The sequence below is a fragment of the Petromyzon marinus genome, unplaced genomic scaffold, assembly GCF_048934315.1.
Source record: "Petromyzon marinus isolate PM22_M1 ecotype Great Lakes invasive population unplaced genomic scaffold, UKy_Petmar_22M1.pri1.0 PM_Scaffold_200, whole genome shotgun sequence".
NCBI lineage: Eukaryota > Metazoa > Chordata > Hyperoartia > Petromyzontiformes > Petromyzontidae > Petromyzon > Petromyzon marinus.
The window spans coordinates 78,959-101,301 of NW_027423170.1; the positions used below are offsets into that span (position 1 = coordinate 78,959).

General features: G+C 48.9%; 1 protein-coding gene across 1 annotated transcript; it reads left to right on the top strand.

The window, feature by feature from the left end:
• The first annotated feature begins 1,370 nt into the window (after positions 1–1,370).
• On the top strand, positions 1,371–21,909 carry LOC142922900 (uncharacterized). The gene is made up of 3 exons (XM_076063843.1): positions 1,371–1,631; positions 4,811–5,260; positions 21,890–21,909. Exons 1-3 carry the CDS (start codon positions 1,445–1,447, stop codon positions 21,907–21,909), a joined length of 657 nt encoding a protein of 218 aa, XP_075919958.1. The 5' UTR covers positions 1,371–1,444.
• Positions 21,910–22,343: the final 434 nt, after the last annotated feature.

A 22,343-nucleotide genomic window follows, 5' to 3' on the forward strand; every position in this document is an offset into this window, starting at 1 on the left:
GGGAGTTTACACAACGCGGTGTTATTCAGCAACGCAACTGCCGCGTTATAGAACACTGCAGTAAATATTGTCGCGGTGTGGAAGGAGCAATGAACGTCATCTTGTGGCATGGAAAGGCATCGCAGCCCTAGCGAGCAGCCAGAGACAAAGCCTGCACGCACGGCAAAGTTGTGATTGACCCGGGGACTATTAGCAAGTGACACGTATGGACTAATGGTTACTCTAAATGACGATGTTGACGATGGTTATAACGTGCTACAAATATGCAAAACGCACATCGCATTAGCTCTGACAAATAGCGGACTTTTTTAAAGTTATCGTTTACAATGGTTAATTTGTATATCATGCCAAGTGAGTAATTTGCGTGTGGACCCTGACAGCGGCACTCAATGTCCAACTCTTGCGAATGCTCTCAGGGGATCTTTACCGTGCGCTGCGTTCACTCACTCAGCCCCAATCTCCCTGTCGTGAACTCACCACTCACCCACTCACTCACCTCACCCTTCAACTCACTCACCCTCCTCACCTATTAATTCTCCTCATTAACTCACTCACCCTGCAATCCCCCCCCCCTCCATCACCCGGCACTCACCGCCTGTCCGTGACCACCTCTCCCGTGCCTACAACCACAAACACCACCACCACCTCTCCCGTGCCTACAACCACAAACACCACCACCACCTCTCCCGTGCCTACAACCACAAACACCACCACCACCTCTCCCGTGCCTACAACCACAAACACCACCACCACCTCTCCCGTGCCTACAACCACAAACACCACCACCACCTCTCCCGTGCCTACAACCACAAACACCACCACCACCTCTCCCGTGCCTACAACCACAAACACCACCACCTCTCCCGTGCCTACAACCACAAACACCACCACCACCACCTCCTGCTGCTGCTGCTGTCGCGGTCTCCGCGTGGCGCCGCGGGTCCAGGGGGAGGCCTCGCGGCCCAAGAGCGGCGCCACGGCTCCCCCCCCTCCCGCCCCTGGCCCCTCCCCCTCGTCCCTCCTGGCCCCTCCCCCTCGTCCTTCCTGGCCCCTCCCCCTCGTCCCTCCTGGCCCCTCCCCCTCGTCAATCCTCCTCCCGTTCGTGACGTGGAGTGAACTCAGCCCCGCCCCCCCCGCCCCCACCGCCCCCCCCCCTGCGCGGCCCCGCTGCCCATTGCAAGAATGGCGGGAAGCGGTCGCGGGGCCTACCGCGCGCCGCCTCTCGCGTGATTGGCTCGCTTCGCGTCACGTGGGGAAGGCGGAAGAAGAGTATGGGGGAGGAGCTGCGCGGTAAGGGGCGGGGCCGTGGAGTCACGTGGTGGGCAATGATTGCCAATAAGTGGGCAGGGATGGCTGTACGTCACATCCGGTGATATAGGACACGCCCCTTCGTGACGTGCCTCACACTTCCTTCCGTCCCGCGTGCCGTCAACACGAGCTCAGCATGGCGCTGTTGACCGTTGGCGTTCCGCTGTTGGCCATGCTTGGGATGGAGATCTTCATTTATCTTCGTTTTAAGCTTTCCATCTCATACTTTTACCGCGAGACCACGACGCTGCAAACGGAGAGGATGGGCCTGCAGAATGTGGAGCTCTGTCAGAAGAACAAGACCATGGAAGTGGAGAAAGATGGTAAGCTACCATTTTCTTTGGTTCTTTCGGTAAAGTCACGTAGAATGAGAATAAAATAATAAATTGATAAAATAAAATAACACAATAATATTCTCACGACGTTTCGGCCACAATACAAGCGGCCTTCATCAGGTGAAGGGGACGAGACTGTCTGGAGGACAGCGCTGGAGTGAGAAAGCCACGCTGAGATCGCGATCTTTAAGCTGTGTGAGAAGAAACAAAGCGCCTTGACAAAGGAATTAACATATAATTTAGCATTGAAATGGCTGAGTGATTAGCTTGTGACTGGTCACAGAAAAGGCTATGTTAAAGTTAAAGCATACACATCCGCAAAGGCACCCCTTGACAAAGGAATTAGCGTAGAATTTAGCATTGAAATAGCTGAGTGATTAGCTTGTAACTGGTCACAGAAATAGCTATGTTAAAGTCAGAGCATATACATTCACCGAGTCACCTAGTACAAATCAAACAGGAGAATTTAGCATTGAAATAACTAGGCGAATTTAGCATTGATATAACTGAGTGATTAGCTTGTGACTGGTCACAGAAATGGCTATGTTGAAGTTAAGGCCTACACATCTGAGCTATTCACAGTAACTGGGTATACAATATATAATGAATACTATATACTGAACCAATAAAAAACACAAAAATTTAAATTACCTCAATGTTATCAATAAACTCTATATTCTCCAATCAGCTAAGCTACCAACAATAAGTCGTTATATATCACAATGCTATATGGCGAAAAATGGGTGGATTCTTACCCTCAACTTTAGCACCACGGATAGCTACGGGTCCCGTTCAGACGGACGAGTTCATCGATGGTCGGAACAGAGGAGGGGGAGAGAGACAGCTGCGAGGCGCTGTTATACTCCATGTTGTAAACCATACCATTAACCACGGTTAAGCTATCCGTGTTGCTAAAGTTGAGGGTAAGAATCCACCCATTTTTCGCCATATAGCATTGTGATATATAACGACTTATTGTTGGTAGCTTAGCTGATTGGAGAATATAGAGTTTATTGATAACATTGAGGTAATTTATATTTTAGTATTTTTTTTGGTTCATGATATAGTATTAATTATATATTGTATTGTATACCCAGTTACAGTGAATAGCTCAGATGTGTAGGCCTTAACTTCAACAGCCATTTCTGTGACCAGTCACAAGCTAATCACTCAGTTATTTCAATGCTAAATTCGCCTAGTTCAATGCTAAATTCTCCTGTTTGATTTGTACTAGGTGCCTCGGTGAATGTATATGCTCTGACTTTAACATAGCTATTTCTGTGACCAGTTACAAGCTAATCATTCAGCTATTTCAATGCTAAATTCTATGCTAATTCCTTTGTCAAGGAGTGCTTCTGCGGATGTGTATACTTTAACTTAGCTATTTCAATGCTAAATTCTATGCTAATTCCTTTGTCAAGGGGTGCCTTTGCGGATGTGTATGCTTTAACTTTAATATAGCCTTTTCTGTGACCAGTCACAAGCTAATCACTCAGCCATTTCAATGCTAAATTAAATGCTAATTCCTTTGTCAGGCGCTTTGTTTCTTCTCACACAGCTTAAAGGTCGTGATCTCAGCGTGGCTTTCTCACTCCAGCGCTGTCCTCCAGACAGTCTCGTCCCCTTCACCTGATGAAGGCCGCTTGTGTTGTGGCCGAAACGTCGTGAGAATATTATTGTGTTATTTTATTTTATCAATTTATTATTTTATTCTCATTCTACGTGACTTTACCGAAAGAACCAAAGAAGATGAATCCTTGCAGTCACGAAAACTTTAAATCGAAATTTTAGCTACCATTCTTAGATGTTCTGTTTGAGAGGAGACCTGATGGCTCATTGGGGCATTCTGTCTACAGGAAACCCACCCACACAGATTCCTACTTGAAACCTGATTCCCACCACCACCCAGCCCAAAAGAATTCTCTCATCAAAACTTCATACCATAGGGCTCATTGCATTTCGGACCAACACCACCTGACCAGTGAATTAAAACATGTGCACCTGGCCCTCAAAAGGAATGGTTACTCTGACCGTACCATCTGCCAAGCTGTTTCTCCCTCCATACAGAAACAACCACTTGATACTCCGGCCAAAACCATCACACTACCATATATAGCAGGCGTTACTAAAAAGATTTCAAAAATTCTAAACAAACACAAGATCCAGGTCCGGTTCAATACAGTACACAAAATTCGTGATCTGATCCCATCCGTGAAGGATGGCATTCCTGACTTACAGTACCCCGGGGTTTACAAATTGAGTTGTACCTGCGGTGATTGCTATATCGGGGAGACAAAGCGACATGTCTCTGACCGAATTCGCGAGCACAAATCAGATTTGAAACACAGCAAAACGAATTCTTTGCTGATCACTGTTACAACCATGTGGGTGATCACGATATAATTTTCTCCGATACCAAGGTTCTTTGCAAACCCACGGGTTTTTATCAGAGATTTGTTCACGAGGCAATTCAGATCTACAAACACAGACACAATTTCAACCGAGAAGTTGGTTTCAAATTAAGCAACCATTGGAAAGATGTTCTAAATCGAACTAAACATAAACTCATTTCTGTGGTACAGTATATTTTTCAAGTAGTGGTACCCCAAACTTTCGCAGCTCTCAGCTCCCCCCCCCTCCCGCTCCTGGCCCCTCCCCCTCGTCCCTCCTGGCCCCTCCCCCTCATCCCTCCTGGCCCCTCCCCCTCGTCCCTCCTCCCGACTCGCGACGTGGAGTGAACTCGCCCCCGCCCCCCGCGCCCCACCCTGAGCGGCCCCGCCGCCCATTGCAAGAATGGCGGGAAGCGGACGCGGGGCCGACCGCGCGCCGCCTCTCGCGTGATTGGCTCGCTTCGCGTCACGTGGGGAAGGCGGAAGAAGAGTATGGGGGAGGAGCTGTGTGGTTAGGGGCAGGGCCGTGGAGTCACGTGGTGGGCAATGATTGACAATAAGTGGGCAGAGATGGCTGTTACGTCATAGTGTACGTCACATCCGGTAATGACGTCACGATAAATAACACGCCCCTTCGTGACGTGTCTCACACTTGCTTATGTCCCGCGTGCCGTCAACTCGAACTGAGCATGGTGCTGCTGATCGTTGGCGTTCTGGTCTTGGCCATGCTTGGGATGGGGATCTTCATATATCTTCTTTTTACGCTTTCCATTTCAGACTTTGACCATGAGACCACGACGCTGTCTACGGAGAGGATGGGCCTGCAGAATGTGGAGCTCTGTCAGAAGAGCAAGATGCTCCGTCTGGAGCTACAGCATCAGCTGGAGGAGTTCATGGAGAACCGAGAGACTCTCCAGAGAGAGATCAGGAGCCTGGTTCAACAGCTTAAAGAGCGCCAGTTGGAGCTGGAGCCCACGAGAGTGCCTTGCAGGGAGAGCAAGTCTCTGCATGCGGATTTTCTCCGAGACTGCAATGCAGCACAGCGGCAAATGTCGCTGCGCTGTGAAAACGAAGATCTCCGGAGGTCGCTGCACGCCCACCTGAGGAAGTTGAACTTCCTGAATCCGCAGAGAGGGCAGGAACAGTTTAGGCTGCGCGGGAAGCTGGTGCGTCACGAGGACATGTGGCATGGGGAAAAGAGGCTGCAAGAAGAGAACCTGCATCTCCGTAGCCAGCTGAAAGAGCTAATATGGACCGTGTCTCAAATGTACAATGATGCCACCACCACCGACGCCACTTCCACCGCCGCTGCCACAGCTTCCACCACCGCAACCGTTTCCACCACCACTTCTGCCACCACCACCAAGCCCAAGAAGATGAAGAGATTTAGCCATTGGTTCCGAAAATTGCTGAAGCGCAAGTCGGCCATTTAAAAATATTGGGGAAATTGTGAAAATGACACCACCCTAATTAAAACATTACTCAGAAAGACAAACATACCCCATAGAACATCAACAAAGTCATATATAAGACAAAATATCGTACATTTGCATGCAACACTCTAATAAATACTGTATTGTGAGCAAAACATAAAGTTACTTAAATGGAAAAAAAATCTGTTATTGTCACTTACCTTTAGTCCGGATGCCGGTCTGCTTGTCGGGAGGGGGCGTAATGAGTCCCTGCACACACGGGGGCGGTGGGAGGGGGGTGAACGTCCATACACACACAACAGCGACAATCATCCGCTGTATAGCCTTACCAGAATGTTGGGGCAAGCGCCTATGAAGCTCTGAATGGCACACGGGGTGAATGGCCAGCACCCTGCCCGGCTGCCTCTCTTTATCTCTCCATACACGAGACTCACAGGCGTGCATGCGTCCGTGCACACACGCACAACAACAACGCAACAACCGTCGTTCACCCCTAAGTGGCGGTGACATCACCACAGCACTTGTGCCATGCTCGGTGCATTTTGAGGCCACGTGAAGTGTCGAAGGCTGGCTGGCAGGAGGTCATGTAATAGACGCAGGTGCCATGGATTGACTTAGGAAGATGATGGGCAGATGCAACAGCCGTGCTCCCCACTGTGCCAACTTTATTTGTGTCAGTTGTTTGGCGCTCTGCTCGTTGTTTTGAGCCTCGCTCCTCTGCCCTATGCTGTTGCTGGAGGGCAACTGCCTCCACTTCCCCAGCAGCACCTTTCATGAACCTCCTCCACAGAAGCCGATCATGACACTGCTGATACCAGTCATCAATAAGTCCAATCAGCTCCACATCCTTCTGCACCACATCAGTCCATCTCTTCTCTATTCTGTACCACGCCCATTTAGCACCATCTATCCAGCCAAATTGAAGCTGCTTGGGGATGCCGTGACTGCATACGGACTGCATGACACAACGCAGCCTCGCTTGCTGGAGGAGCCCACAGATGGGCATTTGTCCAGATATTCTAGGAATCTGTGAGCTTACAAAGTCCAGTCTGGTTAAACCCTGAATAGATCGTGGGCAAGCTAACCTTAATGTTCCTTTCGAGAGAGATAAAGGAGAGTATAACTGTGGCCGAGAAGACATGAAGATTTTTATGGAGTGACATGCCAGGTAGCTTCCACACTGTGTTGAGCAGCTGATGAAAATATAATGCTGCTCGAATTATTTTAAATGAGACCTCGGCTCCCAAAACGGAGTTGATCATCAGCACACTGCCCACTCCACTCTCTCCTCAGGTGCCCCAAATACATGAGGAATTGAGGAAGGGGAGCATTTTTATGATGTCAAATACCCAGGGAGGTGATTTGTTTTCGTGGGGCTGATGGTAACGGCCCATATTTTAGTAGCATGCTTCATGTTTAGCTGTAGTGTCTCCAACTTCTCCTCAGAGTGGGCAGTAATCACCAGATCATCCGCATTCATAATATGGTTTAACAATAGAGAGCCATACCATGACCGGCTCAGGCATCGATCAGCCTCCCATTATATCTATACCAGATAAATTCTACTGGTACATCCATGGAAATCGTCTCAAACAACGTAGTCAAGGAAAATGTTCAGTCGTGTAGGGGCCAGAGGACATCCATGTCACACATTACTCACACATTCTATCATCCCTTAGCTCCATTACGTCGATTTCCCATGAAACAGCAGTTGTCTTTATATTGTTTATATATGCTTTATCGAAAGAAGAAAATAGTATATTTGCTTTAATTACTGTAACTCTGTGTTTTATTTAGCTTTGGTAATTTGGGTGATCCAGGTCTCTCTTGCAAATGAGACTCATCATGGTCGCTTTAGTTCTCGCCTTGCTCAACTCAATAAACTGGTACTCACTCACTCCATTATGAACTCACCCACTTCCTTAAATCTATGACTCACGTAAATACTCCCTCTCTCTCCTCATGAGTCATATATTTACCTGATCACACAATCACCCGATCATTCACTGTGTCAACCTCACGCACTTTTTCATGCTCTCAAGAATGACCCACCCATTCTATCACTACATTAATCACCATCCCCTTCCCTCATTGACCCACTGGTAAAATTAAAATACTCGACAGCAACAACACGTGAGATTGTACTCAGGCTTACACTCACATGTGTAAAGAAGCTCCTTTGCAGGTTCCATTTGATAGATGATTTATTTCACGATAACGTATTTACAACGCAAGAGTACGACTCACACGAACCTTCCCCCGTACAGTAACCTGTACCTGTTTCAACCCATCTCCACTGCCCCCACTATAAACTTTGCCATCCAAGAGAAGTGAAGTAGAAGACAATAGAGTCTGCTGAGAGAATCTACCGGGGAAAACTGCTGGAAGTTACCAGGGCGTGGCCGTGCGGGTATATAAGGGGGAGCGTGGCCCACAAATGGGGTGATGCCTTGGGGACTGAAGAACAACTGCAGGTGGACGACATCGGGGCCGACTGTTGGAAATCAACATGGTGGAAACCATCAAGAAAGACTGTTCGAGATTAATCTACTCTATTAGAAACCACCGGGACTGCAGATAGTCATAGCCTTGTGCAACGTATGAGTCGTACTCTCACCTTGTAAATATGTTATCGTCGGGAATAAATAATCTAGAAAATTAAACCTGCGAAGGAGCTTCTTTACACAAGTAAGAATGCAGGACATGCTTTATCAGCAGGCTGTTGTTTTTGTCTACAACAGACCTATGCACACGATCTTGAAAATGGCATTTGATTAGGATTGTCACCTTCAACCCATTCTGAAATCGTCCAACTACCAAAACCCTTGTCTGCATTATACCTAAAACTTGACCAACGTGGCAATGTTATTTTCTCATTTTATTGACAGTAAACAAAAAACATGGCATAGTTTTTAATTTCCCTGTTAACTTGTACATACGAGTGGAACGGTGGCACAATGGTTTGTGCATTGCACTATGAATCAGGCCACTTGAGTTTGATTCTCGGTTATAGTTAACATCAAACAAACTGGCCATGAGCCTTTTCGTTATCAACCCACGTTGAGAAGCATGATGGCGTATGGTGAAACAATCTCCATGACTGATCCAGTATGGGAAGACTTCACCCATGACAATGGTTATACATTTATTATTGTTTTTGTTGTATATTACCACCAAAGGAGTAACTTCATACCTGTTAGCCAGCCTATATATACTCATAGATAAACTTTCGCCTAAACACCACCATTGGGATGAAGCTGACTTGGTATCTTCCATACTCTTTGGTTCTTTTGGTAAAGTCACGTAGGTATAAAATAAAATAAATCACGACGTTTCGGGTGCAACACAAGCGTCCGTCATGAGATGGCAAAGCATGATCTGCTGTTGAGGCAGAATGTTTAAAAGAGTTTGAAATGGGTGTAGCCAAAGGGCCATAAATAAGTGGGCGGGGCCAGTGATGTTAATGTGAGAAATTAGCATGTAAATGTAAGAACGGAGAGCGGCCTCCTCGTAGAGGGCATCAAAGTGGCTATGTTAATGTGAGAGATTAGCATGTTAAAGTAATATCGAAGAGTGGTGGAATCCAAAGGCATGAGAGTGCAATCCAAAGGACATGTGAGCATGAGAGATCTAAGAGAGAGGCATAGAGAGAGACACAAAGAGTCGGAAATAACAGCTGATATAGGCAGGTAGGATGGAAATATCAGAATCATAAAGAAGGTACACCACTCTGTGCTATCGCCTCCACCAAAGAGTATGAATCCCTGCATTCATGAAAGCTTTAATTTAAGATTATTCTAGCAGACTTTACCGTCTTGTACCTCGAACCTTCCCTCGTACGGTACCATGCACCTGTTTCCACCCATCTCCACTGACACCACTATAACTTTTGCCATGTACAGTACCCTACATCACCCTCTTCTGCCCATAAAAATATCTGTCCCGGCTAAAACTCTAATTTAACAGGTCCCTGCAGGGTGGGCTGGTAGGAACATTGGACTTTTGCGCAATTTTATTTTTACACCCCAATAGCACGAGATTTCACTTCGTTAAAGTATTGAAAGGGGACGGACGGACGGACGCATTAATCTATTGCAAGCTGGTACACTCATCTATTGCAGGCTGGTACACTCAGTTTACAACTTCGTTCCTACCAGTAATAGGGAACTCTATGTGGACATCAATGGGATCGCACACGGGATTCAATGATGTGGGCATGGAGTACAAAACATTTAACCTCTGGGTTAATGCTTAACATAGCCGCTTGAATCAAGGGGGGGAAGACATTACAACCCAACTTGACCATTCAGTATCATCACCAAACTCTTACGTGGGCTGCCCTATTGAAGGTGTACATTCTTAGGCAAACAATACGCAACATCATTAGCCCTACATTTACAACAAGCCATCAATATGTACTGTAGGTGTGGTCGAGCAGCACATTCGACCCGGTGACACTCCTTCTCGGCACCTCTCGAAATTAGTCCGTCGGCCTCCCTCATCGTGGCCATCTTCATTCCGGTCGATCCTGAGAGGAGAGTGCGGGGGCAGTATTTCTGTGAGGAGGATGCTCCCCTCCCTGGCATTCGTCACGACGCCCCTGGACACGGCCTTTTTGAGCCTGAACGATCCCTTGTGACGTCAGTTCTCTATATGGTTTAGGCCGACTCGGATTAACCACCCATCTCTGGCGTCCCATTTGGATGCGAACACTTTGCGGGCAGAGGATTTTAACAATTCCACTGGGCTTTGCAAAGGATGGTGTAGTTTGGCGGATTTTCTAACCCGGACCTCAGGACAGTGTAACCAGGCCCGATCAACCTGTTCAAAGGGTACAGGCGTCTCCGTTCTTTTCCGCAACCGTTTGTTTGCTATTTGCGATCTGCCTGACTCTGCTATCGCGGCTTCACGAGCTTCACAGAGCTTTTTTAGTGGCAGTCTGAGGGAGGTTGGCGACGACACAACTTTAGCAGGGAAAGCCACCAATTGGTCCTCAATAGGTGGCTCAGGGTCTCTCCCATAAATCAAAAAGAAGGGGAAGAGACCGGCCGATGAATGTGGCACTCTACAATATGCCCCTAGGACCCCTGGGATGTGCAAGTCTCAGTCCATCTGATCACCATTTACAACATGGCACAACATTGCGGACAGCGTGCGGTTAAGCCTATCTACTTGTCCATCACACTGCAGGTGGTACGGTGGCGTTCGAATTTTCTTAGTACCCACGATATTACAAACCTCTCGCAACAGATTAGTAGAAAAATTCTGACCCTGGCCTGTTAGACGTTTCTCAGTGGGGCCCTTGTCCAATACATAGCCATGGAGAAAGGCTTCTGCTATTATTGCAGCCGTTTGGTCATGTATTGGCCATGCAACGAGCCAGTGTGTGCAATACTCTATCCCCTCGAGCAAATATTTTTTATCCTTGCTGTTTTAGGAAATGCACCCAGGATATCCAACGTTACTAGTTCGTTTACCCTCACCACTGCGATCGACTGCAGTGGAGGCTGTATAGGATGGGGAGCAGGTTTCCTTTTTGCACACTCCTGACAATGATTACCCGCTCGCGTACATCTTTTGACATCACTGGCCAAAAATATCGAGCCTGCAGTGTGAGCAATGTGTTTCGGTGGCCCAAGTGCATTTGTTGTTTGGCGTGCACTTCTAGTAGCAACTGTTTTTGCAAGGGTTTTTGCACCAAAAGGCAACAACGCTGCATCTTCATGTCCCACCTCATCAGGAGTCCTCACCATGGGATGAATGGCTCCCCCTTTTGACCAGTTTGAGCACATTCAGCTGCCTGTGCAGCCAATGACTAGAATTTCATCCTATTTTTGCAATCGGATTCATTCGGTCCTTATCAGCCCAAGATCATGATCTGCGGGTGATACATCATTTTCTATCGTTGCTGTGTTTATTTACATCACCTGTCTCGGCGAGTCAGGGAGGGTCGGTTTACACCATGCTGTTCCTGTCGCTGCTGCTACGACCGATCTCACTAACTTTTTCCACTTAGCCCGAGATGTTGGCCCAATTTTCCCTGTTGTTTCACTCCAGGTCGATGTGATCGAGTGGTGTGCTAGTGATGTTGGTGATGAGGGTTTTGGAAATGAGGTGCACGTGTGATCTGGCTGGGTGTACAGGCGACACGCCTGGGTGTTTCTTGGTTGTCTCGGGATGACTTCCCCTCGGCAACCTCTCGCGATGTGGCCCGGCCTCCCGCAGTGGTAGCAGTATATCACCGCATGGTCCTGGATTCCTCCGTGGTTGTGCCATGGTCGCTGATGCTGTAGTTGACACCTTGAATCGTTGAACCCCTGGATGGCAACAGCCATCTCTTCCAAGGTCGCCTGCAGATCACCCTCCGTGCTGGGTATTGCGGCGGTCCCTGTTGTTGCTGTCCCTGTTGGCTCCGTTGGTCCTCCTGCTCCTCCATTCTCCATCACCCTTGTCACATGGGCTGCTACTTCACATGGTGCCCTGGGATCTGTGTGTGCCCAGAGGCATTTAGCAAACTACATTGAAGTTTGCTCCCTCTCTGGCACAATCGGCAATGTAATGCCACTTTGATAGAGAAGAGTTTGTAGCCGCTCCACCACTAGCACGTTTCAGGTCGTCATGTCCATCGTTGAAAATGCCACATCTGCAACCGCTTGCAAGGTACTTCTATAAGCCATCAGTGGCTCGCTCTCTCCTCTTCTCCAGGCCGAACATTGCTGCCTTGTGCTGGACGCAGGACAGAAAACATCGGCCATCCCTTGACAACCGTGTTGGGTTGTGGCAGGTTGATTTTCCGGGATCATAAAGAAGGCCAATAGTGCTCTGTCATCCAACACCGTAGGCAGCAATCGTAGCACTTAGTCGTCAATCAATCGGCTGACTCTGACAGCTGCTTCAAATCTTTTGATGAATGCAATCCAATCGCCTCCCGTATTTTTCTGCATGGTGGTTAAGGTCTGTTGAACAGCTTCTAGTTGTGGTTGAGTCATTTGATTGGTTCCCGCCTGCTGCTCGACGGGGGGAAGCGATGGCTGCTGCCCTATGGCGCTTTCTCCTCGCCATTGCGGTCCATGGTGGAGATGGATCTGGCTTAAGCCGTGCACTACCTGTTCCTTCCTTTTCTCTTTTCTTCATCATCGAAATTATCAGTCGATCCACCACTGAGGTAAGGTGGTCCAACCTGTCCAACAGCTGCCGCCAATTTTCTTTGTTCGGCGATGCTGGTTCTTGGGTCTTTGGCGGAGCATCCACTTCCATCGGGAACTTGGCTGCCAACGGGGTCCGGCTCTCACTCCCGCCATTTGCCGAGTTTGAAAAACCTGGAGCGCTTAGGGTTGATAACTCGTTCTCTGCAGGAGCTCTTCGGCGGGTCTTCCTTCTTGAACTTGTAGACTGTATCCCACCACTGCAACCAGAAGCTTCTTTGCAGGTTCCATTTTTGAGAAGAGAGTGCAACTCACACGCTTCACAAGGGTATGGCTATCTGCAGCCCCAGTGTTTTCCACTACATTCATCTCGAACAGTCTTTCTTAATGGTTTCCACCATGTAGATATCCAACAGTCAGCCCCGATGTCAGCCACCTGCAGTCGTCCTTCATTCTCCGAGCTAGCGCCCCAATTGTGGGCCTCGCTCCCCATTTTCTACCTACTCAGCCTCGCCCTGGCAGCTTCCAGCAGTTTTCCCTGGTACATTCTTCCAGCAGACTCAACTGTCTTCTACTTCCTTTCTCTTAGATGGCAAAGGTTATAGTGGTGTCAGTGTTGATGGGTGGAAACAGGTGCAGGGTACTGTACGAGGGAAGGTTCATGTGAGTCGTACTTTTGCGTTGTAAATACGTTATCGTCAAATAAATCATCTAGAAAATCTAACCTGCGAAGGAGCTTCTTTAAACACGTGAGTGTTAGACTGCATATTTCCATTTTACCAGTGGGTCAATGAGGAAAGCGGATGGTGAGTAAGGTAGTGAGTGATGGGATGAGTAGGTCATTGGTGAGATTGTGAAATAGTGCATGAGTGATGTTGGCACAGTGAATGATCAGGTGATTGCCTGGGTTATCAGGTCAATATATGACTCGTGAGGAAGGAGAGGACGTATTTATGTGAGTCATAAAGTAAGGGAAGTGGGTGAGTTCATAATGGAGTGAGTAAGTAGTAATTTATTTAGTTAAAACAGGCGAAAACTAAAGAGACTAGGATGATTCTCATTTGCAAGAGAGACCTGGATCACCAAAATAACAAAAGCTAAATAAAAACACAGAGTTACTGTAATGAAAAGCATATATAAACAATAGAAAAACAACTGCTGTGTCTCATGGGAAATCGATATAATGGAGTTAAGGGATGATAGAATATGTGAGTAATGTGCGACATGGATGTCCTCTGGCCCCAACACGACTTAACATATTTCTTTGACTACTTAGTAATGAGACGATTTCCATGGATGTACCAGGAGAATTTATATCTGGTATAGATATAATGGGAGGCTGATCGATGCACGAGTCCGGTCATGGTATGGCTCTCTATTGTTAAACCATATTATGAATGCGGATGATCTGGTGATTACTGCCCACTCTAAGGAGGAGTTGGAGACACTCCATCTAAACACGGAACATGCTACTAAAATATGGGCCGTTACCATAAGCCCCACCAAAACAAATCACCTCCCTGGGTATTTACATCATCAAAATGTTCCCCTCCCTCAATTCCCCATGTATTTTGAGGGAGTTGTGGAGACAGTGGAGATATTTCCATACTTTGGCAGTGTGCTGATGACCAACTCTGTTTTGGGAGCCGAGGTCTCACTTCGATTAATTCGAGCGGCATTATATTTTCATCAGCTGCGTAACATTGTATGGAAGCTACCTGATCTGTTACTCCATACAAACCTTCATGTCTTCTGGACCACAGTTATGCCTTCCCTTATTTCTCTGTATAGGATTATCTGCAATGGTTTGAAACATTCGGTCTAGCCTGCCTACGATCTATCCAGGGTTTAACCAGACTGGACTGTGTGAGGAGGCCAAAATATCCTGAAATATCTGGACAAAGGCTCATCAGCGGGCCCTTCCGACAAGTCAGGCTCCATTGGCTGGGTCATGAAGTCTATATGCACTGTCACCGCATCCCCAAGCAGCTTCAATTTGGGCAGATAGATCATGCTAAACAGGCGCGGCATGGGCTACAGAAGAGATGGACTGATGTGGTACAGAAGGATGTGGAGCTGATTGAACTTGCTGATGACTGGTAGCAGCAGTGTCGCGATAGGCCTATGTGGAGGAGGTTCATGAAAGACTCTACTGGGGAGGTGGAGGCAGTTGCCCTCCAGCAATAGCGTAGGGCAGCGGAGCGACACTCATAACAATGAGCAGAGCGTTATACGACTGAAACACTGAAAGTTGGCACAGTGGGGAGCACGGCTTTGGCATCTGCCCGTCATCACCTTAAGTCAACCCATGGTACCTGTGTCTATTCATGACTTCCTGCCAGCAAGCCTTCGACACTTCAAGTGACCTCAAAATGCACCAAGCACCGCACAAGCGCTGTGGTGATGTTACTGCCACTTAGGGGCAAACGGCGATTATTGTCTTTTTGTTGTGCGTGTGTGCACGGACGCATATACCCCTGTGAGTGTGTGTGTGGAGAGAGATAGTGCAATGGTGAACACTGTCTACCATCCCACCGATCCCAGTTCGATTCCCACTCACGACCAACACCTTTAACGATTATATTAATGGTTGCTGGGCTTTCCGTCGATCAACTCAGCCTCAAATAAGTGCCTGGTGTGGTGTGTAAATATCACCACTGGGGAGACAAAGGCAGCCGGGCGTGGTGCTGTCCACGCACCCCCTCGTGCGACATTCCAGCCTTCATAGGCGCTGCTGACTAACAGCACTTGCCCCAATATTCTGGTTAGGCTATTCGGGGGATGACTGCCGCTGTTGTGTGTGTGTGTGCTTGCGGGCGTTCACCCCCAACCCCCCCGTGTGCCGTTATGGGGACTCATTATGCCCCCTCTCGACAAACGGGCCCACATCCAGACTCAAGGTAAGTGACAAAAAAACATATTTTTTTCTATTTACGTAACTTTATTTTTTGTTTACCATACAGTATTTATTACAGTATTATTTGCAAATGTATAATATTCCGTGTTATGACTTTAACAATGCTTCCAATTTTTTGTTAAACCGTAATACATTTTACAACACTTCCAGTATGTGAATTTAAATACAGTACACTATTTTATTCAGACTTATGAACTGTTCGACTTACTAACGATTCTCTGTAATGGAATCCAAAAGTTGTACTATTCATTAACAACACCTCCCATTGGTATGGTTGACTACATGTGATGCAAAATAAGTTAAACATAGATAAATATATATTGTACAACTTTCCCCAACAGTGTGTTGAGGCTACATGGGGGACCTTTGTGTTTGTGCTTGTGATTGTATTGTGGAGGCCTTCTTAGGTGCTGCTCCTTGCTAATAGCACTTGCCCCAATAGTCTCTTGATTCTATACGGGGAACGTTTGTCTTTGTGAATAATGTTTTAATTGGGGCGGTGTCATTTTCAAAATTGCCCCAATGTTTTTAAATGGTCGACTTGCGTTTCAGCCATTTTCGGACCCAATTAATACATCTCTTCATTTCTTGAGCTTGGTGGCGGTGGTGGCAGCTGTGGCAGCGGCGGTGGCAGTGGCGTTGGTGGTGGCATCTTTATAAATTTGAGAACTGGCGCATTTCAGCTCTTTCAGCTGTCTACTGAGATGCCGGCACTCTTTGCGCATCTTCTCTTCGCCGTGCCACTTTTCCTCGTGACGCGCCAGCTTCCCGCGCAGCCTAAACTGCTTCTGCCCTCTCTGTGGATTCAGGAAGTTCAACTCCCTCAGGTGGATGCGCAGCGACCTACGGAGACCTTCCTTTTTACAGCGCAGCGACATTTGCCGCTGTGCTGCATTGCAGTCTCGGAGAAAATCCGCACGGAGAGACGCACGCTCGCAGCAAGGCACTCTCGTGGACTCCAGCTCCAACTGGTGCTCTTTAAGCTGTTGAACCAGGCCCCTGTTCTCTCTCTGGAGAGTCTCTCGGTTATCCATCAACTCCTCCTGCTGCTGCTGTAGCTTCAGATGGGGCGTCTTGTTCTTCTGACAGAGCTCCACATTCTGCTGGCCCATCATCTCCCTTTGCAGCGTCGTGGTCTCGCGGTGAAAGTCTGAGATGGAAAGCGTAAAACGAAGATAAATGAAGATCCCCATCCCAAGCAGGGCCAAGAGCAGAACGCCAACGATCAGCAGCGCCATGCTCAGCTAGTGTTGACGGCACGCGGGACAGAAGCAAGTGTGAGACACGTGACGAAGGAGCGTTATTTATATTAACGTAATTACCGGATGTGACGTACACTTTGACGTAACAGTCATCCCTGCCCACTTATTGTCAATCATTGCCAACCACGTGACTCCACGGCCCCGCCCCTAATCGCGCAGCTCCTCCCCCATACTCTTCTTCCGCCTGCCCCACGTGACGCGAAGCGAGCCAATCACGCGAGAGGCGGCGCGCGGTCGGCCCCGCGACCGCTTCCCGCCATTCTTGCAATGGGCGGCGGGGGCGCGCAGGGTGGGGGGGGGCGGTGGGGGCGGGGCCGAGTTCACTCCACGTCGCGAGCGGGAGGAGAGACGAAGGGGAGGGGCCAGGAGGGACGAGGGGGAGGGGCCAGGAGGGACGAGGGGGAGGGGCCAGGAGAGACGAGGGGGAGGGGCCAGGAGGGACGAGGGGGAGGGGCCAGGAGGGACGAGGGGGAGGGGCCAGGAGGGACGAGGGGGAGGGGCCAGGAGCGGGAGGGGGGGAGCCGTGGCGCCGCTCTTGGGCCGCGAGGCCTCCCCCTGGGCCCGCGGCGCCACGCGGAGACCGCGACAGCAGCAGGAGGTGGTGGTGGTGGTGTTTGTGGTTGTAGGCACGGGAGAGGTGGTGGTGGTGTTTGTGGTTGTAGGCACGGGAGAGGTGGTGGTGGTGTTTGTGGTTGTAGGCACGGGAGAGGTGGTGGTGGTGTTTGTGTTTGTAGGCACGGGAGAGGTGGTGGTGGTGTTTGTGGTTGTAGGCACGGGAGAGGTGGTGGTGGTGTTTGTGGTTGTAGGCACGGGAGAGGTGGTGGTGGTGTTTGTGGTTGTAGGCACGGGAGAGGTGGTGGTGGTGTTTGTGGTTGTAGGCACGGGAGAGGTGGTGGTGGTGTTTGTGGTTGTAGGCACGGGAGAGGTGGTGGTGGTGTTTGTGGTTGTAGGCACGGGAGAGGTGGTCACGGACAGGCGGTGAGTGCCGGGTGATGGAGGGGGGTGAGGGAGTGGATTGCAGGGTGAGTGAGTTAATGAGGAGAATTAATAGGTGAGGAGGGTGAGTGAGTTGAAGGGTGAGGTGAGTGAGTGGGTGAGTGGTGAGTTCACGACAGGGAGATTGGGGCTGAGTGAGTGAACGCAGCGCACGGTAAAGATCCCCTGAGAGCATTCGCAAGAGTTGGACATTGAGTGCCGCTGTCAGGGTCCACACGCAAATTACTCACTTGGCATGATATACAAATTAACCATTGTAAACGATAACTTTAAAAAAAGTCCGCTATTTGTCAGAGCTAATGCGATGTGCGTTTACCATATTTGTAGCACGTTATAACCAACGTCAACATCGTCATTTAGAGTAACCATTAGTCCATACGTGTCACTTGCTAATAGTCCCCGGGTCAATCACAACTTTGCCGTGCGTGCAGGCTTTGTCTCTGGCTGCTCGCTAGGGCTGCGATGCCTTTCCATGCCACAAGATGACGTTCATTGCTCCTTCCACACCGCGACAATATTTACTGCAGTGTTCTATAACGCGGTAGTTGCGTTGCTGAATAACACCGCGTTGTGTAAATTCCCTCGTTACAATGACTAATACAGGGTAAAGCACAGTCCGTGATAACAGCGTGAGATGCGTGTGTCGGCTGAACAAAGACTGAGGCGCGTGGGGAGCATCAGGAAGCATCCAGCAGCATCCCAATGCCTCATGTGACGCTGTGCCCAGGCAGCCGTACAACCGCACATTCCTACTCGCGCGACGTGGTTCTGTTAACTCAATCGCGTTATATCCACTTAGCATCCGCGTTATAAAACGTGTTCCCTAATACATCCATCGTGCCATATCCAAATGGCGTTATGAAAACACGCGTTGAGGCAGAACGAACTCTATAAACTATTTTTATTTTACCAGGTGAGACCCACTGAGCTATGTGGCTGTTTTCCAGAAGCGACCTTTCCACAAATGATAGATCAGCTAAATGGCTAATCACGTTAGAAATGTGTAGCACCAGCCACAAATACTCTAGACATGGGATCCCCTTTGACAGGGTCAGTGTCTCCTTAGATTCACTCACTCTGCCTATTGTCATGCGGCGTGCGCAGCTGCGTCGTGACTCTTGGTAGAGTGCTGTCTTTGAGCCAGAGAGCTTTACAACCGTGTGCAGTGGTTAATTTGCTTAACAGCTTTACACCGAACTCCTTGCTTGTGTTAAAACATGTTTGCGACTTTGCTGGTCGAGAACTATGCAGATTTAGATTTATAGTAACATGTACTTGGTGTGAGATGAACTTCCAAACAATTTCCTTTGCTCAACATCTTGGAATTAATGTATTTTTAAATGGTCAGCTTAAGTGATTCCGTGATGTTTATGTAACTTGGCCATTAAGAATATCTATGGAGCACAATTATTTCAGTATTATTTGTCATAAGTAAACTTTAAACTGAACCCATATGTGATATTATATTGCCTGATTTTTTTTTTTAATGTAGTCTACATGCTCTTCTGGGGATATTACCCCACATTTACCATTCATTGATGTTCCCTTTGACATTGGTAATTGGCATTGTCACACCATAGTAATTCATGGGCAATTATGTAATTCTCTCTGTGTATATCTCTCTCTGCATCTGTCTGTGTGGGTATCTCTCTGCCGGTGTGTTCTTCTCTATATGCATCTCTCGTGTGTCTCTTTGTGTGTGCCTCTCTCTGTGTGTGGATGCCTCTCGGTGTCTGTGTCTCTCTTTCCTTTTCCACGATGTGGTGTTGTATTTACATGCAAATTCTACCTCTAGCCCCGCCCACTTACCCTTGGGCTGAGCTTATCTCAAGCCAATATAACTTCGTGTTTCAGCAGCTTTCTCGCTATATTTTTTCACCTGATGATGGTTGCTTGTGTTGCGATAGAAACGTCGTGATCTATTATTTTTTTCTACCTACGTGACTTTACCGAAAGAACCAAAGAGTATTGTGATTGTAATTTTGATAGTGATCGTTGTGGTGGAGGTGGTGATATTGATGGTGGTGTTAACGATAGCGGTGATTTTGGTGGTTGTAATGGTGGTTGACTATTACCCCTCTCGTGTCCTTACTTCCACCACCAGGTTTAAGAATCTGCTGGTGTCTGTGCTGGAGGTGGACGTCGGATATCTGTGCGGTCTGGAGCGGTGGACAATAGACTTCTGCAGCTCAACCAGGTGGACGCACTGGGCAGGCGGCAAGATGGTGGTGGCCTTAGAGACCCACTTACTCCCACAGAGAGCCATAGACTCACTCACAGAGTACACTCACACAGAGAGCCAAAGTCTCACTGACACAGAGCCATAGGCTCACTCACATGGAGACACATAGACTCACTCACACAGAGAACCATTGATTAACTCATTGTTTTTTTCGGTAAAGTCACGTATGTAGAAATACCATAAAATATTAAAAGAAATCAATAAATCAATCTTCATCAGGTGTAAAAACAAATAGCACATAGGGTGACATCAACGCAACACATAGAGAGCGTTAAACTGCACGGAGGTAAATACAACAAGATGAGAGACGAGAATTCAACAAACCTAAGAAAAATTTACGTGATGCAATACCAGTCGGCCAACGACACAGTTAGACACTTGCCTGGCAGACCACGAATTTCAGAAGAGTGCTAAATTTCGTGTTCATCCTCTGGGTTGAACATACCAGCATAGACAGAGTGAACAAATACGAGGTACAAGATAGCAGAAATACATATACAGGGACACAAGAGGTAAGAAGAGGAAAGACGGACAGAGAAGCAAGAAAAAAGGGGCCAGAGGGATGAACAGACAGAGGCTTAAAATAAGTAGCAGAGGTGGGGGGAGGGGGAGGGGCCGAAGAAAGCAAGGGGCACGGCAGCAGCAGAAGAGGGAGGGGCAGGAAAATGTAAGGGGGCGCAATTAGTTTAGTACAGAATTGTAAAGGTAACTGGTCCGTATAAGTGTGTTAATAAAGAATTAAAGCTTTCGTGACTGCATAAATTACTCATTGTTTTTTTCGGTAAAGTCACGTATGTAGAAATACCATAAAATTATATTAAAATAAATCGATCACGACGTTTCTACCGCAACACAAGCGATCTTGTCTTGCAAGATCTTGTGTTGCAAGATCGCTTGTGTTGCGGTCGAAACGTTGAGACTTTGGCTCTCTGTGTGAGTGTACTCTGTGAGTGAGTCTATGGCTCTCTGTCGGATTAATTGGGTCTCTAAGGCCACCACCATCTTGCCCCCTGCCCAGTGCGTCCACCTGGTTGAGCTGCAGAAGTCTATTGTCCACCGCTCCAGACCGCACAGATATCCGACGTCCACCTCCAGCACACACACCAGCAGATTCTGTCTCGGTAAGTGGGCTGGGAGGCGGCTCACGATGGCCGGTAGGATTATGGTGGTAAAGACAGATATATTACCATCCCTAAACTACTTGGCGCAGGTTTTCCCGCCAGGTGGGAGGGAGGCTAAGGCCTTGACCTCGGCGATTTTCAGGTTTATCTGGGGGGGAGGGATGGAGAGGGTGAGGAGGGCCGTGGTGTGTCTGCAGGTCCGGAATGGGGGGAGGGGTGCCCCAAATGTGGGGTATACCCTGCAATCGACTTTTGTCTGCAATGCGCTGCGGCTGTTCTTCTCTACGGAGCCGCGGGGCAAGGCAGCGTGTTATATGAGGTATCGACTGAATTACGGGTTGCGGGGGCTCGGGATGACTGGGATAGGAAGGAGCACTCCTTTGGACTGGCGGGGGCGCTGGGTCAGCGACGTGGTGGGGAGCTACGTCGGGCAGCACGGCCTGAACTGGTGGGGGGGCCGGTGGGCTCCCAGGGAGGTGCGGGCTGCGGCGGAGAAGGAGGAGGCCTGTGACGAGGTGGCCGGTGCGAGGAGGGAGATGCACGGGAAGATTTGGAGGAATGTGTTGTCGGCAGCGCTCACGAAGGAGCAGAGGGACCTGTCATGGCTGGCTGTCCGGGACAGGTTGGAGACGCGGGGTAACTTGTACAGCCGCCAAATGGCGCATACCCCCAAGTGCCTGAGGGGCTGCAACGTGGACGAAACTGCAGCGCATGTGATGGTGGCGTGCCCTTTTGCCCAGGAGGTCTGGAGGAGGAGTAAGCCGTTGCTGGCCCGTTTCGCGCTGTCGAGGGTGACGGCATGGGACGTCATGTGGGGAGAGCTGCGGGGGGTGGGGAGGGAGGACAGGGACCAGGTGTGGGCTGTAATAGGAGCGACGAAGGAGGCACTGTGGAACGCGCGAAAGAAGGAGCTGGAGGGGTCCCCGATGTCCCCGTTGGAGACATGTTATGTTGCGAGGAGATTGTTGGAAAGGGTGGTGGAGGTGGACCGGGTGAAAATGGGGCGCGATGCCGCAAGGGAACGATGGAAGTGGCCGCTACCCAGGGTGGGCTAGGGCGGTCGGGGGGGGGGGGGCAGGGTTGACTCCGGTCCAGAGGATGGGTCGGTGGCCGAGCGGGGCCTTTATGGTGCGAGCGAAGGGGCGGCCCCTGGGTTTTTGCTTTGTTTTGTTTTTGTTGTCTCCGCTGAGATAC